This window comes from Ceratotherium simum, chromosome 15 (genome assembly GCF_057802395.1).
Source record: "Ceratotherium simum simum isolate JZ-2026a chromosome 15, ASM5780239v1, whole genome shotgun sequence".
NCBI classification, from domain to species: Eukaryota; Metazoa; Chordata; class Mammalia; order Perissodactyla; family Rhinocerotidae; genus Ceratotherium; species Ceratotherium simum.
Genome location: NC_141914.1, coordinates 29,933,614 through 29,953,887, shown reverse-complemented (window position 1 = coordinate 29,953,887; position 20,274 = coordinate 29,933,614). Strand labels below are relative to the sequence as shown.

The 20,274-nt window shown below is 35.9% G+C and overlaps 1 protein-coding gene across 5 annotated transcripts in view; it reads right to left on the bottom strand.

Annotated features, from left to right (window-relative positions):
• Positions 1-20,274, bottom strand: part of ATP13A3 (ATPase 13A3) — an 85,236-nt gene that overhangs the window by 13,521 nt on the left and 51,441 nt on the right. For all 5 annotated transcript variants that reach the window (XM_087439840.1, XM_087439838.1, XM_087439837.1 and 2 more), the window contains 11 exons: positions 18,975-19,099; positions 17,316-17,491; positions 16,662-16,784; positions 16,504-16,583; positions 15,859-15,901; positions 15,662-15,771; positions 15,258-15,354; positions 14,297-14,369; positions 11,932-12,109; positions 10,471-10,658; positions 5,063-5,151 (listed from right to left, as the gene is read on the bottom strand). In XM_087439840.1, the coding sequence (XP_087295966.1) occupies positions 5,063-5,151; positions 10,471-10,658; positions 11,932-12,109; positions 14,297-14,369; positions 15,258-15,354; positions 15,662-15,771; positions 15,859-15,901; positions 16,504-16,583; positions 16,662-16,784; positions 17,316-17,491; positions 18,975-19,099 (1,282 nt within the window). The remainder of the gene's footprint in view (positions 1-5,062; positions 5,152-10,470; positions 10,659-11,931; positions 12,110-14,296; positions 14,370-15,257; positions 15,355-15,661; positions 15,772-15,858; positions 15,902-16,503; positions 16,584-16,661; positions 16,785-17,315; positions 17,492-18,974; positions 19,100-20,274) is intronic.

Below are 20,274 nucleotides of genomic sequence, written 5' to 3'. Positions count from 1 at the left end.
GTGTGGGAACAACCCCCACACGTTTGGTGTCAGAAGTGTTGTGAGTAGAGGAAACAATAGTTTCCTTTTAGCTAACAAATGGGATTGGAGTAAAAAGAGAAACGGAGATTCAGAAGAAAACTTGAGAATCTAGCAACAGACTGGCTATGAAAAGAGAAGGAAAAAGTAAAGATACATATACACACTTCTGACTTGGATAAATGGTACCAAGAAATAGAGACGAAGCAGGGTTGAGAAAGAACATGATGCGCTTAGTTTTAAAAAAATGTTGAGTGAGGGAATTGATGAGTCAACTATGCATGTAATATTCAGTATGTCAGTGGATATTCAGGTCTAAAGCTCAGTTGAGAGCTAGGCTAAGGATATAAAGGTGGGCGTCTTCAACACATAGATGGCAACTATGGGTGAAGCCATGACTACAGATGAGACCACTAGAATGTACAGAGTAAGACAAAGCATAATTACAGAAATGTGAGGAACACTAACATTCAACGAACAGGCAGAGGGTTTGGAACCACAATGGAGAAGGACAATGAGGAGTCACAGAAGTAAGAAAAAAAATCAGAAGAAAGCAAAGCGGGGCAGGCCCCGTGGCGTAGGAGTTAAGTGCATGCGCTCTGCTGCTAGCAGCCCAGGTTCGGATCCCAGGCGCGCAGCCACGCACTGCTTGTCAGGCCATGCTGTGGCAGCGTCCTACATAAAGTGGAGGAAGATGGGCACGGATGTTAGCTCCGGGCCAATCTTCCTCAGCAAAAAAAAAAAAAAAAAAAGAAGTAGGATTGGCATGGATGTTAGCTCAGGGCTGATCTTCCTCACAAAAAAAAAAAAGAAGAAGAAAGCAAAGCATCACAAAATTCCAGGGGGAATGTCTCAAGAATGAAGGCATGGCTAACTTGTCAAATACTGCTGAGGAGTCAAGTAAGACTGCTGGGGGGGGGGGGGCGGGAATGAAGGGGACAAGTCCAGTGGACTTAACAAGAAGGTTGTTAATTGTCTTGGCAAGGCAGTTTCAGTAGACTGGCAGGGGTGGAAACCAGAGGGGTGATGGGTGTGTGAGAGGTGAGGTGAATGTGGCACTCTTTCAAGAAATAATTTGGCTGTGAAGCAGAAGACACATGCGGCAGAAGAGAAATATAAATGTTTTGTTTTGTTTTCCTCTTTTGCTTAAAGCGCTTATCCAAATCCCTCAGTGAGGCATGCGCGGAAACAGACACACTCATGCACTGCTGCTAGGATCCTACACTGTCAACCTCTTCAAAGTTCAATAACACAGCATTTATAAAAATTAAAATTGTAGATATTCTGACCAATTCTACTTCTGCATATTTAACCTCTAAATATATATTTATCCTTCTTAATGAAGTGTGTAAGGATTTGCAATATAGCATTGTTTATAATAGCAAAACACTGGAAATAACCTAAATATCCAAAAGGGATTAATTAAATTATGGAAAAGTCCACAAAATGGAATACTCATTCCATAAAGCTCATATAACTTTCATATGCAAACCTGTCAATAATGTACAAGAAAGGAAAATTAAGTCTGATCTCACTCATGCAATCAGAAGCAAAAATCCTAAACGAAATCACAGCAAACCAAATCCAGAGGTTATAAAAAAGAATGCATCACGACCAAATTGGATTTATTCTAGGAATGCAGTGTTAGTTCAACAATTGAATATCAGTCAACTGTAATTCACTATAGTCTCCAGGGAGGAAAACCATGTGATCATTTCAATAGCTGAAGCAAAAACATCAGATAAAAGTAAACATCTATTTATGTTAACAACACTATAGAAAGAAGCTTCCTCAACCTGATAAAGAGTATACACCAGAAACCTACAGCCCAGAATGTATCCAATGGTGAAATAATAGGAGCACATCCTTTAAAGTCAGGAGCAAGATAAGCTACCACTATCATTACAACCAACATTAACATGGTTAATAGACAAGAAAAATACATAGAAGGTATAAGGACTTAAACGTCAGAAACAAAACCTTTGTTGTTATTTATAGATGATGACTGTCTAAAAGAGAAAATCCTAGAGAATCTAAAAATTTAATAAAATTTGACAAAGCTGCTGGATACGAGATGAATATTCAAAATAACCGCACTGTTTACACCAGCATAAAAGAATTAGAAAATGTAATATGAAACAGATACTTATCAGAGGAACAAAAACTATAATACTCCAGGAATAAATCTAACAGAAACTTGTATAAAAACCTTTAGAGAGAAAACTGTCACACCTTACTGAAAGCCAATGAAGAAGATCTAAAGAAAGATAAAGAGATATTGTTCATGGAAAGGGAGACTAAATCAATTCTCCCAAATTTATTTATAAACCCAGTGTAATTCTAATAACAATTCCAAGAAAGCTTTTCCTAATACTTGACAAGCTAAACTTTAAATTTATACGGAAGAGGAAAAGCTCAAGAACAGTCAAAAAGATCATGATGAACAACAATGTGAGGTGGGGATATGGGTCCTGCCCAACCATATATCAATATTTCCTATAAAATCATAGTAATTTGGACAATGTGGTACTAAAGAAGAAAATGTAGAGCCCATAACAGCTTGATAGTTATATATATGGAAAACTGATAGAGGACAGAAGTATCACTGAAGGATCAGTGGGGAAAGATGAGACTATTCAATAAATAATGCTGAAACAAATGGGTATTCAGGAAGAAAACAAAGACATTTGATCCCCATCTCAAAGGCCATACATAAAATTAATTCCAGATGGATTAAAGACTAACTATGAAAGAGGAATATCTTTATAACCCTGAGATAGACAAGTCTGCCAAACTAAGATGTAAAAGCACAGAATATAAAGAAAACAATTGTTAAGCTTGACTATTGTAAAATTATAAATTTGTTTTTTAAAAAGATATTATAAACAAAGCAAAAGGACAAGCCACAAACTGGAAAAAGATATTTATCACATATATAGCCAAAACATTAGGAATTCCTAAAAATAAGTAAAAGACAACATCCTAATAGAAAAATGGGCAAAAGGCACGAATAGGCAATTCACAGAGGAAACAAACAAGGCCAATAAACATATGAAAAATGCTCAATGCCATCAGCAATTTAAAATTAATGTAATTAGCAAATTAAAACCATCATGATATAACATTTTACATCCATTAGACATTTTACATCCATGCCATTGTTGGCAATGATGTAGAAAAAGAGATCTCATACACTGACGGAAGTATAAATTGGGACAAGCACTTTGGAAAACAACTAGGCACATCTTAGAAAGCTGAAGAGTGCATGCTCAGAATTACACTAGCATACACCAGAGGAACCTTTTGCCCCTAGTGATGTACCAAGTACTGGAAGGAGTATTTTACCTCTGACACTGTTTAGAATTCCCAGCACATGGTATTTAGCAGGAGCTGGACTTGTAGTGGGCTTTACTGATGTTTTTAAATTCTCTACAGCAGTGCATCACCCCTTTGTTGCTTGTACCTGGGATGTACTACCCCCATCCCTATTCTTTGGTTCGCCATTACTCACTCCCATACAGTAAGAGACATGGACAAGAATGTTCATAGCAGCACTGTTAATACAGGAAAAGACTATAAACAACCCAATTATTTACCAGTGAGAATGGAGAAATGAATTCTAGTATATTCCTATAGTGGAATACTATATAGCAGTGAGATGTATCAACATGTATCAACATGGACGAATCTTAGAAACAATGCTAATGGGAAAAAGCAAGTCACAGAAAAATAGATAGCAGGATAGCATTTTCATAAAGTTCAGAAGCAAGCAAAATTATCTTTCATAACATTATACATATATGGTAAGTGTATAATGAAAAGCAAGACAATGGGGTAAAAAATTAGATTAGTGCTTCCCTCACGGTGTTTGGAGAAAGGTGCACAACAGTGCCTTGCTGGTGTTGATAATGCTACCTTTTTTTAGGTTGGATGAACGACTCATGGGTGTTATTTTATCACTACTATGCTTAACAACTTAAATATCTGTGCATATTCTTTTGTATAAAACAAGTATTTTATCATTCATAAAGTTTTTAATGAAAAGAATAATGAAGGGGCCGGCCCGGTGGCGCAAGCGGTTGGGTGCGCGCGCTCCGCTGCGGCGGCCCGGGGTTCGCTGGTTCGGATCCCGGGCACGCACCGCCGCACTGCTTGGCAAGCCATGCTGTGGCGGCGTCCTATATAAAGTGGAGGAAGATGAGCACAGATGTTGGCCCAGGGCCGTCTTCCTCAGCAAAAAAAAGAGGAGGATTGGCGGATGTTAGCACAGGGCTGATCTCCTCACAAAAAAAAAAAAAGAAAAGAAAAGAATAATGAAGAATTCAATGGACAGTGAAAAAGAGGCAGCACGTGCAGACTACTCGAGGAGTAGGTAGATAAGGGACAGATCAAATAACAGGATCCAAGTTTCTTATTTTTTAAAGACTGAGAAGCATTTGTGTATAGACAAAGGGAAATGGAACTAGAAGCAAAGATTGAAGAAACAGGAAAGAAAAATAGAGTCAATAAAAGCTGCTGCTGTTTTGATTATATTCTTCATTATTTTTAGGATATCTTTGGGTTAATATAACTGCATCTTAGAAAACTGAAGGGCCGGCCCCATGGCTTAGCAGTTAAGTGCACACACTCCGCTGCTGGCGGCCCGGGTTCGGATCCCGGGCGCGCACGGACGCACCGCTTCTCCGGCCATGCTGAGGCCGCGTCCCACATACAGCAACTAGAAGGATGTGCAGCTATGACATACAACTATCTACTGGGGCTTTGGGGGGAAAAATAAATAAATAAATAAAATTAAAAAAAAAAAAAAAGAAAATTGAAGAGATCCTAGAAAAAAGACACGCAGACAGTTTAGTCTCTTTCTCCTCTTTCCTAAGAGCAGAAGAGGGAGACAGATCGCAAGCCCCAGCAAACATGCAGAAGTCTCACTCAGCTGTGTAAACTTCATATAACACTAATGCGTCATTTCTATTACTTCTTACTACTGCTACCCCAGACACTATCACTCCTCAGAAAAACAGGGATGATCGACGTGCTGGAGCCTTACCTGAAGAACCTGGTCAATAAAGGCAACTGGATGCAACATGATGAATAATATGAAAACATACAAAATAATCAAAGACACAACAAAAAAATCTGAAAAAGAAAGTAAAACAATTGAATTAGGAAGTTCCTTTAAATAAAAAGGCATACAATAACTAGTATACTGTCAATCCTAAATTTGGCTTTGAATCTTCTGTTTAGATTGAGGAAGTATATAAAGTATGTGCTCTATGTTATTTCCTAGTGTATCATACATCATTCACACCCAAAGGATTCATTTATGTGATGTCAAAATAATCAGCATTTATAAAAATAAGAGACAGACCTTTACAGACATTTATTTGTATCTGTCCCAGACAGTGACTTTATAAGATAATCAAGCCAATATATAATTCACAAATAGGAAACTAGACTAGGTATGGCAAAATGAGATTATCATTGAAAACATGTATGCAAGGACAATTACTGTGGATTGTAAAAATGCTGAATAACACTTATTCTCAGTATTAGGTATGTTATAATCCTAAATAGAGGCATTCTAAGTTGAATGTAAGCATATTTCTGTTAAGTGAATCCCACTTTTTCATTGACTTCTTCCATGAAAATATTTCCACAGAAAACTTAGCTAAAGCCCAGAAACTAGTTGATTTACTATTTTAAATGTAGACTAACCCTGGGACTTGCTGTGGTAGCTAGGAATGGTAAATTTTGCCCAGCTGTACTTTGTTATCACCTTCCTAACTCAAAAATAAAACTCCTTGCTCATGGCCATTTTGTAAACTGTGTAGATACACGCATACACTTGCACGTGTACAAGCATGCCCTATACGAGGAGCTGTAAGACAGGCTCACATATTTCCCAATTATATTAATAGCCCCCAACTTTTTCCCCGTTTTCCTTTGGTCTAGATATTTATTTACAAGTTCCTATCTGAGGTCAGCTTTAAACTCAAACTTTACTAATACCACATATGACAAAAACTCTATTATGAAACCTTCAGATTGGGTAAGGAAGTTACTATACTACTTTATGGACTGTAAATGATGGGCCTCAGTACTATTTTTAAATGTGGGAGTCATTTGTAAATATCAACTTTGTTAATATGTCAGTTCAAAACTATAAGCCAATATTTATTGTTCTATAGAAACAAATATTATGTTTTATATATATACTTATTGTTTTATATACATTAATATATGTTTACTGTTCTACTAGCATTAAGTTGAGTTATACTAACATTTCACGCCAAAAGAGAGAAAACTTTTTTACTATGAGCCACTGACCAACAGGATGAAAAATTTGAGATCTATATTAGATAAAAAAGCAATTTTTTCTAGATTTTTATTTTTAAAACATTCTGCTAAATTGCAAATAGGAAACATAACATTCTATTCAATAAATACAGCAACTAAAGTAATACATAAGTTGTATAGTTATTCAAATAGTTATTATGGTCAGTTTAAAAAGAAGCGTTTGGAAAGTGCTAGTTGGAAATACACAAACGAGAAAAGATTAAAAAAAATCAGAAAAAGGACAAAATGAAATGGTCAGAATATAAATGCTAAAGAGAGACATGGAGACAGAAAAGTTTTGTTTCAATAAAGTAATAGCCAATATTGAATGAAGAAATGAATCTGAAATACAATAGGATTTGCATATTCAAATCCTACTGCATTTTTACAACTATAAGCAAAAATAGATTTGCAATCTAGTTCCTGACATGTTGCCAGGAAAAAAAAAAATTTACTCAGACTCAGAAACCTCTTACACCTACCTCAACAGTGTTTCTCAAATTTTCATCTTTCTCCTAGAGCCACCCCCTTAAGGATCATGCCTCTAAAGATCTGCCAAGATTTCCATGAGGAGAAAATACATAATTGAATCTTTCCTTTGTTTAGCCAGGGGAGAAAAAGGGACAATATTCAAAAGAATTTGACAGGGGAGGTGGATGGCTGGCAGATTTATATAATCATCAAAATGAAAAGATCAATAAGGATTTGAACCAAGAATGGAAAAATCAGTTCCTGATGCTAGAGAGGTGTCAGTTTCTAGGAGACTGCTCTCAGCTCCTGGGTTCTCCTGGCATTGTCGGTGATTCCTTAGTAATCCTACTGAGGTGCAGGTAACACCCTTCACCCTCAAACAGCTATCAAAACAAATGCTGTCTTGGTGGTGCTTGGGGGCTAGGGGAAGAATGTTCCTAAAGTTAAAGATTTAGATTCTGTTTTAGATTCTGTCACAAAGCTATGTGAATATGAATAAATCATTCAGAGTCAAATTATTTTAACTATATAATGGGGATATGATGAGGATCTAGGAGAAAAGAGTAGATTTAAGTACTTAAAATACAAAGCAACATGTAAATTCAAGTTATTATTAAAACATGTCCCAGCTTATGGCATCACAGATTTGTTGTTAATGGTATCAGATCCTTTTGATGGAGCATGGCATCAAAATAAGGTACCATAAAGGATTTCCTTCATATTCCCCTTAGTTAAGTGACTCAAAAATAAAACCTTACATAGAGTAAATAAACCCACAGCACTCATGTATGGCACTGATATATGCCTCTCTTGTGCCTTCCTCAAAAATTACTAACTGCGGGGGCTGCCTCAGTGGCACAGTGGTTAGGTTTGCACGCTCCGCTTTGGCGGCCCAGGGTTCGCAGGTTCAGATCCCAGGTGTGGACCTACACACAGCTCATCAAGCCATGCTGTGGAGGTGTCCCATATACAAAACAGAGGAAGATGGGCACACACGTTAGCTCAGGGACAATCTTCCTCAAGCAAAAAGAGGAAGAGTGGCAACAGATGTTAGCTCAGGGACAATCTTCTTCACCAAAAAAAAAAAAACTAACTGGGGTCTTTCAAACTATAACCACAAATTTCAAGTCTTTTTATTCCTAGCCCCCCTTCCTTACTCAGTTATTTATCTTTAAAAGGCCACCTTATCCTGCAGGGCCTCTACATATCTGCTTCAACCAATTCAGGCTGGCAGATGAACAGGGAAGAGACACACATGCCCAAAATACCGGCAGTTCAGTAATGCCTTCAGAGACTGAGAGGACTTGGATTTCACAAGCAGTAAACTGCACGGATCAAGTAAGAAATTGTAGCAAAAACTGAAGCCAAATCTCAGAAATCACATCCAGTTAAATCAGAGTGTAAGAATTAAGTCCATATCATCACAGCCCTTGAAATGATAGCATAGTCAAACGAGAAAATGTAACTGGGCTGAACTAAAGCTGAAAATGGGTAACCACAGACTGAAATTAGGTTTTATTTAGAATCAGATTGAACCAGAAGAGAGCAAAAAACTCTGAAGAGAATGCCTTAAATGCCTAAGATTGAGATTAATTTTTAAAAATAATAATCTCAAGATGGATCTAATACATTACACTGTTTATCTATAGAGAACAGCAACTAGCAGGTCCTAGCAAAGAATAGTTAACTGTCTATTCTGTAGAAGAAAACGAAAAGCTAACATCAGCTCTACTGAAGCCTTAACCTTTCCCCATTCATTTCCATCTATATTTATACTTTACACTGTATATTACTTTATACAGTTGTACTTTATTTCTGTCTTTTCTTATTTTCTATTTTTATTTCTTTACTCATCAGTAACAACTATATTCCAAGATCAGCGGACTCAAAAGACAGACAATGAGATGTGAAAATTAGCAAAATACGTGTATGTTGACTTTACTGCTCCTATTGTATTTTTCGGGAGGCATATTTTATGACAGCATGCACTTCTGTTTATCCACTGACAGACATGCACAAGCTGCTTATAGTAAAGACAAAGGTTTTGTGGCTGTATTTCTGCGAAAATATAATTTTTAATACACGTTTTAAAAAAATAGTCTAGTGGTCAACAAGCGAGTTTATTAATTATTCAAGCCAATTTGAAATTAAATGGGAATATAAAATACCTTACGCCTTTAATTTTTTTGAAGTTTTCCAAATAATATAAAAGATGCATTTAAAAAATAGGCAACTAATAGCCTCTCTCTCTTTCTTTTTTTTCAGTTGGAGAAGTATGGATAGGGTGGGTTTACTTAGATCTCTAAAATTAACTTTTCTGATGCGGGTAGATAGATGTAGTACATTACACTGTTTAGATACAGAGAGCAGCAACTAGCAGGTCCTAGCAAAGCACCTGCTTACCAACCAGTCTGAACACCAGTTTTCTTTATATAAAGAAAGTATTGTTCTTTGCTAGATATTTTAGCTACCCTTGGGCATGTTCAATATTTCCTTGAAATTTAAAAACATTGAACTAAAAATAAAACATGTATATCAACTTTAATTATTAAGTTCATTTTATAATAAGTTAACTTTAGTTATGAAGTCCTCTTAGAAGTATACTGATAAACCTTCTATGGAAGGCTTTTTGTCCCACAGTATGGTTCTAATATGGTTCTCAGTAATATAGTTTCTACTTGTTAGGAAATATCAGTTCTTAAAAAAAAAAAGTAAAAACAGATTTCAATATTATTGATACATATATTTCAACAGTCTTACCTGCCCAAAATATAAAGTAATAAAACCTACAAACCACGTAGAGGAGAACTAAAGAATAAATAAGATAATGTATGAGAAACGCTTTGTAAACTCGAACATGAGACAGAGATGCTGATAGTAGTTACTCCTATGACAGATCAAAATCTGTGACCTGACATTTGCCAACCAGAACACTAGCATTTCTTAACAACTACAGCAAAAGAATAACTACTAGTCATTCCGAGATACCGCAAAAGTCTAAAGTTCTACATGAAAAAAAAATTAAGTTGTTCTGATATATTAATTAGTATATTCTCAATTTTTTTAAAAACTGGCAATGTATATATATAGTAACTGATTTTTTTCCATAAACTTTAATTTTGATCAATCCAAATGCAATCTCCTACTGCCATAGGCAGACAATCTACATAGGCACAAGCCTCCATTCTACTGGCTCCTTCTGCAGTGGATGCAAAACTGACAGAAATGAAGAATTCCAGGTGAATACTGGTTGTACCAGTGTCAAAAATGAAGGAAAGACAGCTGGTGCTGTGCAGACCACCCAGAAGGAAAGTATAATACCACTGTTCCAACTGAGGAACCTCTGTTCCTGCTTCTCATTCTAACTCTCTCTGCAATGGGTTGTAAAAATAAAAGTTGGAGCCAGAAGTAATAGGATGTGAAAACCAGGACTGTTCAGAACTGGTGGCTTTCATTTTAAACTTAGGGTGGCAGCTATCATGAGAATGAAACAAAACAGTAAACATCTAAATCACTAGCTAAATAACTAGCTTCATTCTATTTGTGATGATCTGTTTTTCTTTGAAAGGACAGTTTTAATGCTATTCTTCTTACATTGTTTTTAAAGAAGGGAAGCAGGATGGAAATCACAATAAATGCCAAACTTACAATTCTTGTAGCAAGGTTGCCTGAAGGGTTTTCCTTTTGAAAAGACAATTGCCACTACGAGGTACTGAAAACTGGAGATAAAAAACACTGTGGTATTTTCATAATTTTGTATATTACGTGAATCAGGTTCAGTTTCATTGTACGAATGTGAAGAATTCCACTGTAGACTTCTTGTTGTATTACAAGCACTAAAACACACACAAAAAATTCACGTTACTCCCATTTCCCATAAGAAACCAATTTTACCTTAACTGCCTTGAATCACTATCATAACATAGAGAGAAATAAGGTGCCGTTCACAGCCCGAGATCCAACAATATCAAGGTTAAGACACAGAACAGGCAGAAGAGCAGAAGGGTTTTCTTCTCTCTGGTCGTATTCCAATCAGTTAAAAAACTGGAAGAAAATTCATTAATTAGTGAGCCCCTCTCACGTTTAATAAACCCCCCCTCACTTTTTTAATTTTGGGAGTAATTTTAGCATAGTAAAGATAAACAGACTGTGGGTTTGACCTTAGCTCTACCACTTTTTGGCTATCACTGAGGAAATATTATTTAATTTCCGAGCCCATGTCCTGACCCTTAAGTGGATACCACCTGCTCCATCACAGGGTTCCTGTGAGGAATGAGTAAGACAACTTGTGTAAATAACTGCCTAGCAAAGCACTTGGCACTCAGACGGCCCTCAACATTCTCCAGCTATGGCTCTCCCGTCTACCTCCAGGTGGGCAGGACTGTCAAACACGCATAGGACGGAGAAGTGCCCAATAGCCGTTACTAAAACATCAACTACAATAAGCACAGGCAAGTGGTAACAAAATGTTACTTTGCTACAAGTGAACTCTGGAAAGATTCTTGAAAACAATTCCATCTATTCCTTTTCAGGTGCAGTGTTCATATGTACATATAAGCAAACAGCAATGTTAAATTTCTTAAAGTATTCTAAAACTTTGAAAGACAATCTTCCTCAATCAAGCCAACTAAAAATAAATGTTTGCATCTGAAAATTTAATTCTACAAAATTACCTTAGTAAATAGATTATATATTTAATTAATTAAAAAATAGGAGAAGCACTTAGTACATTTTTAAATTATTTAGGTTTTAAAATGTCATTTCCTAAACTGGGGGTAGAAAAGTTAGAAGCACAAACATATTGGGTTTAGAAGAGACTCGAGCAATTAATTTCAACTTTCTCATTTGACAAATTAGGAAAGCAAGGCTCAGGAGCAAAGTAAGAAACCAGTCCAATGTCCCCATCTTGGTAGTGATTATTAGGACCCTGCCTGACCATCTTCCTACAGGTAGAAGGAATTAGCACAATATAAACTCAAACACAGGCCAAATTTTTTAAGTGTCTCATCAAGCTGCATGCAAACTTCTATATAAATTCTTGGACTTATTTTACATGCATATATGTTACACACACTTTACACAGACTTTAAAATAAATTGACCAACTTACTCTGATTGTGGATGCCATACTTCATACCAAGATTGCTTCTTGACCCAAAAAAAACCCAAAGATTGAAATCCAATGCAGATGAGGATCTGAGACAAAACGGAGAAGAGAAGGGCCCCAGATATAAGACCTGAAGGTGGTCTTTGTGCCACAAGTTCCTTCCAGGCAGGATTTAAACTCACTATATTGAGAAGAAAAAGAGGAAAGGTTTGTATCTAAATTAATTTGTCACTAAAAAATACATAATCATATTCACTTATGAACTTAAAAAAGTTGTCTAATGAATCTTTAATATGCAAAATGGCCAGGGGCCGGCCCTGTGGCATAGCGGTTAAGTGCTCACGCTCCGCTGCTGGCAGCCCGGGTTCGGAACCTTGGCACACACCAATGCACTGCTTCTCAGGCCATGCTGTGGCGGCGTCCCATATCAAGTGGAGGAAGATGGGCACAGATGTTAGCCCAGGGCCAGTCTTCCTCAGCAAAAAGAGGAGGATTGGCATGGATGTTAGCTCAGGGCTGATCTTCCTCACACACACAAAAAAAAAAAAAAAAAAAAAAGGCCAAAATCCAAGCCAGATGTCACACATATTTAAATAATCTGTAAAAGCAAACAATTTAGGCTTTTCCAAAAAGGCCTCAGGAGTACTTCTTACATTAGTCTGTTGAAATTCAGAGAAAACACAGTCCAAGTAAAAAGAATATGAAATATAAGCATATAAACTATAAGACTGGGGCCGGCCGGGTGGTTAAGTGCGCACGCTCCACTTCGGCGGACCGGGGTCCGCAGGTTCAGATCCCAGGCACAGACCAATGCACCGCTTGTCAAAGCCATGCTGTGGTCGGCGTCCCATATAAAGTGGAGGAAGATGGGCATGGATGTTAGCTCAGGGCCAACCTTCCTCAGCAAAAAAAAAACCAAAAAAAAAAAAGAGGAAGACTGGCATCAGATGTTAGCTCAGGGCTGATCTTCCTCACAAACCATAAATAAATAAATAAAAACTGTAAGATTAATCACTACCCTTATACGTTTAACTAAGAATTTACTTCTGAATCTTTAACTGCAAAGTTACAACTAAAATATTTCTTCCTCTTAAGAAGACATTACCAAAAGTTTGAAGCTATATAAACGTAACAGTAACATTAAACAAGGCTTTTATCACTTATTAAGGTAGTGTCCACCAAGTTCCTCCACTGTAAAGTTTTTATTTTTCTCTTTGTAAATAAGTAATTTATAAAAAGATACTGAAACTGTGTAAAAATCCTATTCCTCATCCAACTTTCATTCACTAGTTTTAGCATCCACTGAAGACTGTCTAACTCAGTCACTCTCAACCAATGTAATTTTGTCCCCCAGGGAACATCTGGCAATGTCTGGAGATATTTTTGGTTGTCACACTGGGGGAGTGTTACTGGCAACCAGTAGGGTGGAAGCCAGAGATGCTGGTAAGCATCCTACAATGCAGACAGTACCCCCACAACAAAGAATTATCTGGCCTAAAATATCACGAAGATCAGGGTCTTTTCACAGTCTAAGTCGATCATTCCTTCTATATTTATTAGTTAGTATTTTACTACAAGGAATAGCTTTCCCTTCTCTCCCAATTATTTATTTATTCATTTCCAGTATGGACTTACTAATTTTTATTTGATTAAATGGGTCATATCCCATTACCATCATTAATTATTTTGATGTTAACATCACCAATACTGAAACAAACCAACATCTTGTGTTTCCTTATCTCATGTACCTAGAAGGAAACAGCATCACTTCTGTGATATTCCTGCCAAGAATTCATCGCCTGAGTTTAATAAGAATACATCAGACAAACCAGTATAACTGGTCTACTTTCTTCACAAATGTCAACATCAAGAAGCCCCAAAGAAAGGCTGATGTACTATTCTGGATTAAAGAAGACCAAAGAGACGTGATAACTAAATCAAGTCCATGAGCCTGGATTAGGTCCTGGACTAGGGGAAAAGATAGGTATAAAGGACATTATTGGGAAATATTACAAAACTTAAACATGGGCTGTGGGTTAGACAACAATGCATCAATGTTAAATTTCCTGATCTTTGTAACTGTGTTTATTTATATAAAAGAATGGCTTTGTTTTTAGGCAATATATACTAAAATATTCAGAGGCAAAAGGGCATGATAATGCAAACTTACTCTCAAATATTTCAGGAAAAAATAGAAAGAGAACAATAAAACAAATGGGGCAAAATATAAACAGCTGGTAATAAAAGAACATTTACAGGGAATCTGGAGAGGTATGCACTGTGTTACAATTCTTGATGCAAATTTGACAAAGTTTAATAAGCCACATCAGAATTTCATATGCTTTGAAATCAGTAACAAAATACTCACTTGTAAATACCACTACCAAAATGATGGCCAGATCAATGAAGAGGAACTGGAAGTCTCCTAGGTTACTTAAGATCTACAGAAGTAATTTTTAAAACATAATTAGTTTTCAGTAACTGTTTTTACACCATTTCCCCCTGGTTTTAGGCTTTTCACTCTGGTTTCAGTTTTTCGCCCCCGCCAATAATGACAACTTTAAAATGATACTTGGACCTGCTTAAAAATTGAACTACGTTTGCCTTTGAAATTAGTAAAATATAACATATATTTGCAAATATTCAGTTTACTATATTAGTATAAAAGTCATCTCCTAAAAATTCATTCAATGAAAACCTTTTAAAAGTTTTTAAGCAAAACGAAAATACAAACTTTTACTCACAATCTTTAACATTCTTAAAAATTAGTATCTTGAAGCTTCCTTAATATATAACACCATCCTTCCTGATACTTGGGATGTCACCAATGTTCATTTAGAGGAGAATTTAAAGTGAGATCCCTACAACTATAAAATCCAATGAAGTATGTACGGACAGGACCGTTTACACTTTTTCTCCAAATGTATAATTGTCCTATAAACATTGCTCAAAAATCTTTTCTCATTCTGGGCCCTTCCTGCAAATGCATAGCAAAGTTAACTACAATTCTGAGATGTGTCACAGCCTGATATTTTGAAGAGTTATAAAAGAAAGATGTCTCATCTGCGCTAAAGACAAAAAAGAATACAACCATCTTATATTCACAAGGCTTCAGCCACAGTTGTTGGTCTTAAGAAAAATGCTATTCCAGATTAATGAGATTGTCAATCTGCTACTCAAAATACAGTAAACTAAAGGAAAATTTACAGATGCTACTTATATAAGTTCCGTAATTAATGGATGAACTCAAAATCAAACATATCTGCTCAATATCTTAATTTAAATCTCTTCACACTCAGTGGCATCCCTGTAGGAACGCCGGTACTCACAGAATACAGCAGTGTAACACTGAAGTACTGTATGATGCTGTACAGGGCCATGAACTTAAACACACAGAAGGAAGTCATTAAAGCAGCACGGCCTTCCCTGTGAAAACAAACGTTGGCATGTGAATAAAAGCATTTTAACCTCCCCCTCCAAACCACAATTATATCTTGACAGATGAACATCAACATTCAACAGCTACAACAAAGCACTTTTCTACCAAGAGAACTAAGCCAAAGCAGAACTGGAAGAGATGAGGAGTAGCAAGCAATGTGCTGCCAGTAAGTTACAGATCAAATATACTAACATACCGTTAAACAAATTCATAATCCTTTCTATGATAATTTTTCTTCTAAATTATTAGAGCAAGCTACAAAGAGATAACAGGAAATTTTTCAATTTGTACTACCTGATAAGGTTTGGCACGCAGGAAATACTAGGAGTTTTGGAGGTAAAGGGAGATGCCACTGAAGCCTCAAGCTCTGATAAGGAAATGCCTCCATGTGCTTTCTTCAAAGCCTAATGTTTGAAGAAGAAAACTGGTTAAGTTTTGTGAATATGACTTAGACTAGAGAAAGAACTATAAATCACAAAGACTATACTTACACCACAATCATTTGCACCATCACCGCACATTCCAACAAAGTAACTAAGAAATAAAAATTATGTTAAGATTTTGATTAATTTCTTAAAATACACATTGAACTTAAGATTTATCCAATATAGTACTATAAAGAGCTAAAGGACCAAGATTCCCCCAGTTTAACCAATGAATCTTATCATTACAATGACCACAGGCATGTTGCTTTGCAAACAGCACCAGCCTGCAAGTCAAATGACCTGGGTTATTGTCCTTTTTCTGTCACAAGATGGGCAAATCGGTTTATCATTTTGGCATCTCAATTTCCTAATCTTTAGAGCAAAGGACTTAGGCCTTTATAGTCTTTAGAACACTTACTTTAGAACACTTTAAGGCTATCAGTAAAGATTTCTCCTTTAAAGACTTGAAACATAATTTTTTACTAAAACTATAGTCGCTTCGATCAAGCTGAGTGAATAAACTCTACATCTCACAGATATTACCTGAAAAAAGAATTGTAGCTATTGTACTTGAACTAAATCCATGAGCCCATAAGCCTCTTTTAAAAAGGCATCTATAAGACAAGTGATAACTTTAAGTTACTTTTCTGGGTTTGAAAATGAAACTACAATTCATAAAAGTTAAAAAAAAACACCATCACCAATACTTACTCTACATTTTGCAATGCTTCTACTAATTGTGTCTTCTGATCGGGTGCCATACGAGCAAACACGGTGCCATGCAACATCAACTGGAAAAAATATGAATTTCTTTAAAATATTGTTCGAATGTATTCATATGAACACATACATAAACCCAAATCACTAACCTTAGGGACAAGTTCTTGAAAATGCTCCAGTATCACTGAAAACGATTTTCCATTCATTGCAAAATGGTAACGAGTCACCTGAAAATCCTCTAAGCAATCATGGACCAATTTCATTGGAATATCCTGTGTATGCGACATTCACAAGAATATTTAGGCACCAGACCAAGGAACACAATCCTACTTTAAATGTTTGATCCAAAACTGAATTCTTTCATTCAATATTTTACACAAGACACTGAAGGTTTAACATTTATTGAAAGTAAAAGGAAATTCAATTTTAAGGTAATCTGTCTATAATGTTTACTTAAAAAAAAAATTAAGGAAGGCTAAACATCAACTTCAATTTGAAATGATCCATGAACTGAATATTATGGACCACTTGCATCATTTATCAATACTTTTAAAATAGGATAAATATTTGGGATTCTTATATCTTAAAACCGTGCTTCTTACCTTTGGCTAAATATCAAAATTTAAACATTGAGATTCCTGGGTTTACCCCAGTCCTAATGAATCAGAATTTCTGAGGAGACGGCCTGGTATTCTGTTTTCATTTATTTTTTGTTTTGTTGTGCTTTAATGAACAATTTTTTATTTTTTCAGACTAAATTCAAACAAGCAAGTTTCAAAAGGGAAAATTCATCTTGACATTACCTGCGAGTCAATTGCTGATAAATTACTGCACTGTGGTAGGGTGTCTGCATAATGCCAATTTATCTTGGCAACTTTCCCATCCCTTGGAGGTAATGCTTCAGCAATAATAACTTTATCCTGAGGTAGTATCATTCCACAGTCTCTGGCCACAGAGACAGCAGTCAACATGTTGTCACCTAATTTGCAAAATATTGAAAATACATTAAAATGAAAATGGAAACATGAATGTATGAAACAAGTACTTATTGAGAATCTACTACAGTCCCCACGACCAGGCTGGGCAAAATGAATATAATGTATGGTCCTCGTTTTTGGAGTTTAAAAATAACAAAATCAGGACGTGCTTATCAAAGGAAGCCTCAAAAAATTCAGGCACATATATGCTAAATAGTTAGAACATTCTCAACAATTTTTAAAGCCAAATTCATTCTTAATCTTTTGAAGTCGTGCACTAGTAGTACCCACTCAACACCAGGCACAGAGCTACATACAGAGCAGATGCTCAACAAACCACTGTTGAAATAACCTAGGAGTGACTGGTGGTCCCTACAAGAATATTAGAGTAATATCACAGGAAAAAGAATGAATTACAAAAGCAAGATCACACAAAACAAAAAGATAAGCCAAGTAACAAAAATACAATCTTTATAAGAAGCAGAGAAGGAAGACAACTTCTCAGTCATGAGAGGAAAGAACTGAGGAGAAGCCCTGTAAGGACAGGATCAAGAGAAGAAAAAATAAACTTACAGGAGAAACAGGCAAAGGTCTGGGGAGCCCATGGCTACCAGAACTGAAGGGCAATGTTATTTCTTCCCCAATGCCCACAAACTATTTCCAAGGGTGTCTTCCTGTGACCAGACAGACCACCTTGGGACACAAAGCCAGAGTCTATCATGGCAGAGAAAGAGGGGGAAGGGACACAGATGGAAAGTGCTTTGAAGGAGGAGTCATTAGAATCAAGAATTGCTGGGATGCTAATAAATTTAGTTACTTGAGCTATATGGTAATAAGTATGCTATCAGATGGATCTCTGAGTCTAAAACAAAAATACACACAGGCCTTTTCCACATAAGTCTTACTGAACATGTAAATGCCATAAAATGAATATCTTAAATCTGATTATTTGCTAAGAAAAAAATACTTAAGTGTTGCCATGATTTCACATAGCTAAGGAATGGAAATTATCTAATATTATCAACAGTATAATTAACACCAGGAGAATCATTTAGATCTAACAGTCAAAACACAAAAACAAACCAAAAAGTGGCTATGTTCACTACTATACATTCAAGCAATGATAATAAACGATCACATATAAAAATGTAACTCTAACAAACATCTAGTAATCATTTTCCATGCTCTGGCACAGTTCTAAAAGTTGCAGAAGACCCCAAAATGAGTAAAACACTCCTAACCCTCAAGAATCTTACATTCTAGTAAACAAATCTACAAATGATTTGCAAAAATCTACAAACTTTGCAAAAATACCTTAAAAGAGTATTGCAAAGTTACCTTATACTTTGGAAAAATGTTCAGAGCTGAAACAGGACAACATAGGACAGAGTCACTACACAATATATTTGTATAACTAATGGATCTTTCCTCAATATTATATAACTTGAACTCTACTTTTTTCTGTGTCCTTTTATAAAGTCTAACCTGTGACCATAACAGTGCGAATGTTGGCTTTATGCAAATTTTCAAGTACTGCAGGGGTTTCTTGCTTTAATTTGTTCTGCATTATAATTAATCCCATGAAATCCATGCTGTTTTCAATGGCATCTCTGCAGAAAAAGAAATTTTAACACATAATGGTTTAGTCAAGAGAACAGGTATGCTCATTCTATATTGATAAAACAATTTAAAAGTCATAAATTATAAATTAAAACATTTTATATGCTGAATAAACCACAAAAGTGTAACTTTATGAGTTCAATATCTTGAAAAGTTTAAATCTGGAAAAACAACTTCCAAGAAATACGTTTTGAATTAAATTTTTCCCTTGGAAACACACAAGGATCATTTGGAAATGCATAACTTTGTTATGACACTAAATACTTCTAGTAAGGAATATTCATCTTGTATCCTACCCACAAAATGAAAAGCATAAATAAATCAATTCTTTACTATCCCCCATATAGCATACCCTAATTTAAATGTTAAGAGAAAAGGAAAAAACTACCACAAGCCCATCTGATATAGTTATACTGGATTAATTATCAAGTCTTTGATGAATTTTAGAAAACTCTTGATCAAATTCTTGATCCTGGAAGTGTGATACAAAAAGTATTAGCAGTCCAACAATGGGATCTACTTGGGACCCTGAGATGGATCTTTTAGAATATTTATTAATATTCAATAGTTATCAAGATGCTATTCCTTCAAATAGTTGAGTATCTACTATGCACCAAGTACTACACCAGTCTTTGCAAGGTCCAAGATAAAAAGGCATGATCTCTACTCTCAAGATGCTTTTGTGGGGAAACAGACATGCAAAGAGAGCATGTGAAAATAATATGCGCTTCAGCACAATAACGGAGATGAAGTCTCTTCAGTGATAGCTGCATTCTTATATCTCAAGCTACCAAAATTATATCACAGAAATATTTTTCTCAATGGAGAAAGGGGGCTTGAGGTTAGGGACCAAAATTTCAGACTTGCAGTAACCAAGTGGTTTTTCTACACAAAACTTCGCCAATAAAGGTGCTTGAAGTATATGGCTATGAAACCTAAACATCTTTGAAATAAAATTTATTAACAATGGGTTGTAAAGATATTAAAGACTAGTTAGGAAACTTAACACAAATGATATTGCTGGTAGTAAGAGGATAAACAAGCTTTGAAACCTGAAAATGCATTTCGAAGCACAAAGCTGTACCAATGTGAAACTACTAGCTCAAAAGCACTGCAGCCACTCTCCTATGAGGTACTAACACGTTTCCGGCTGCAGGTGATTTCC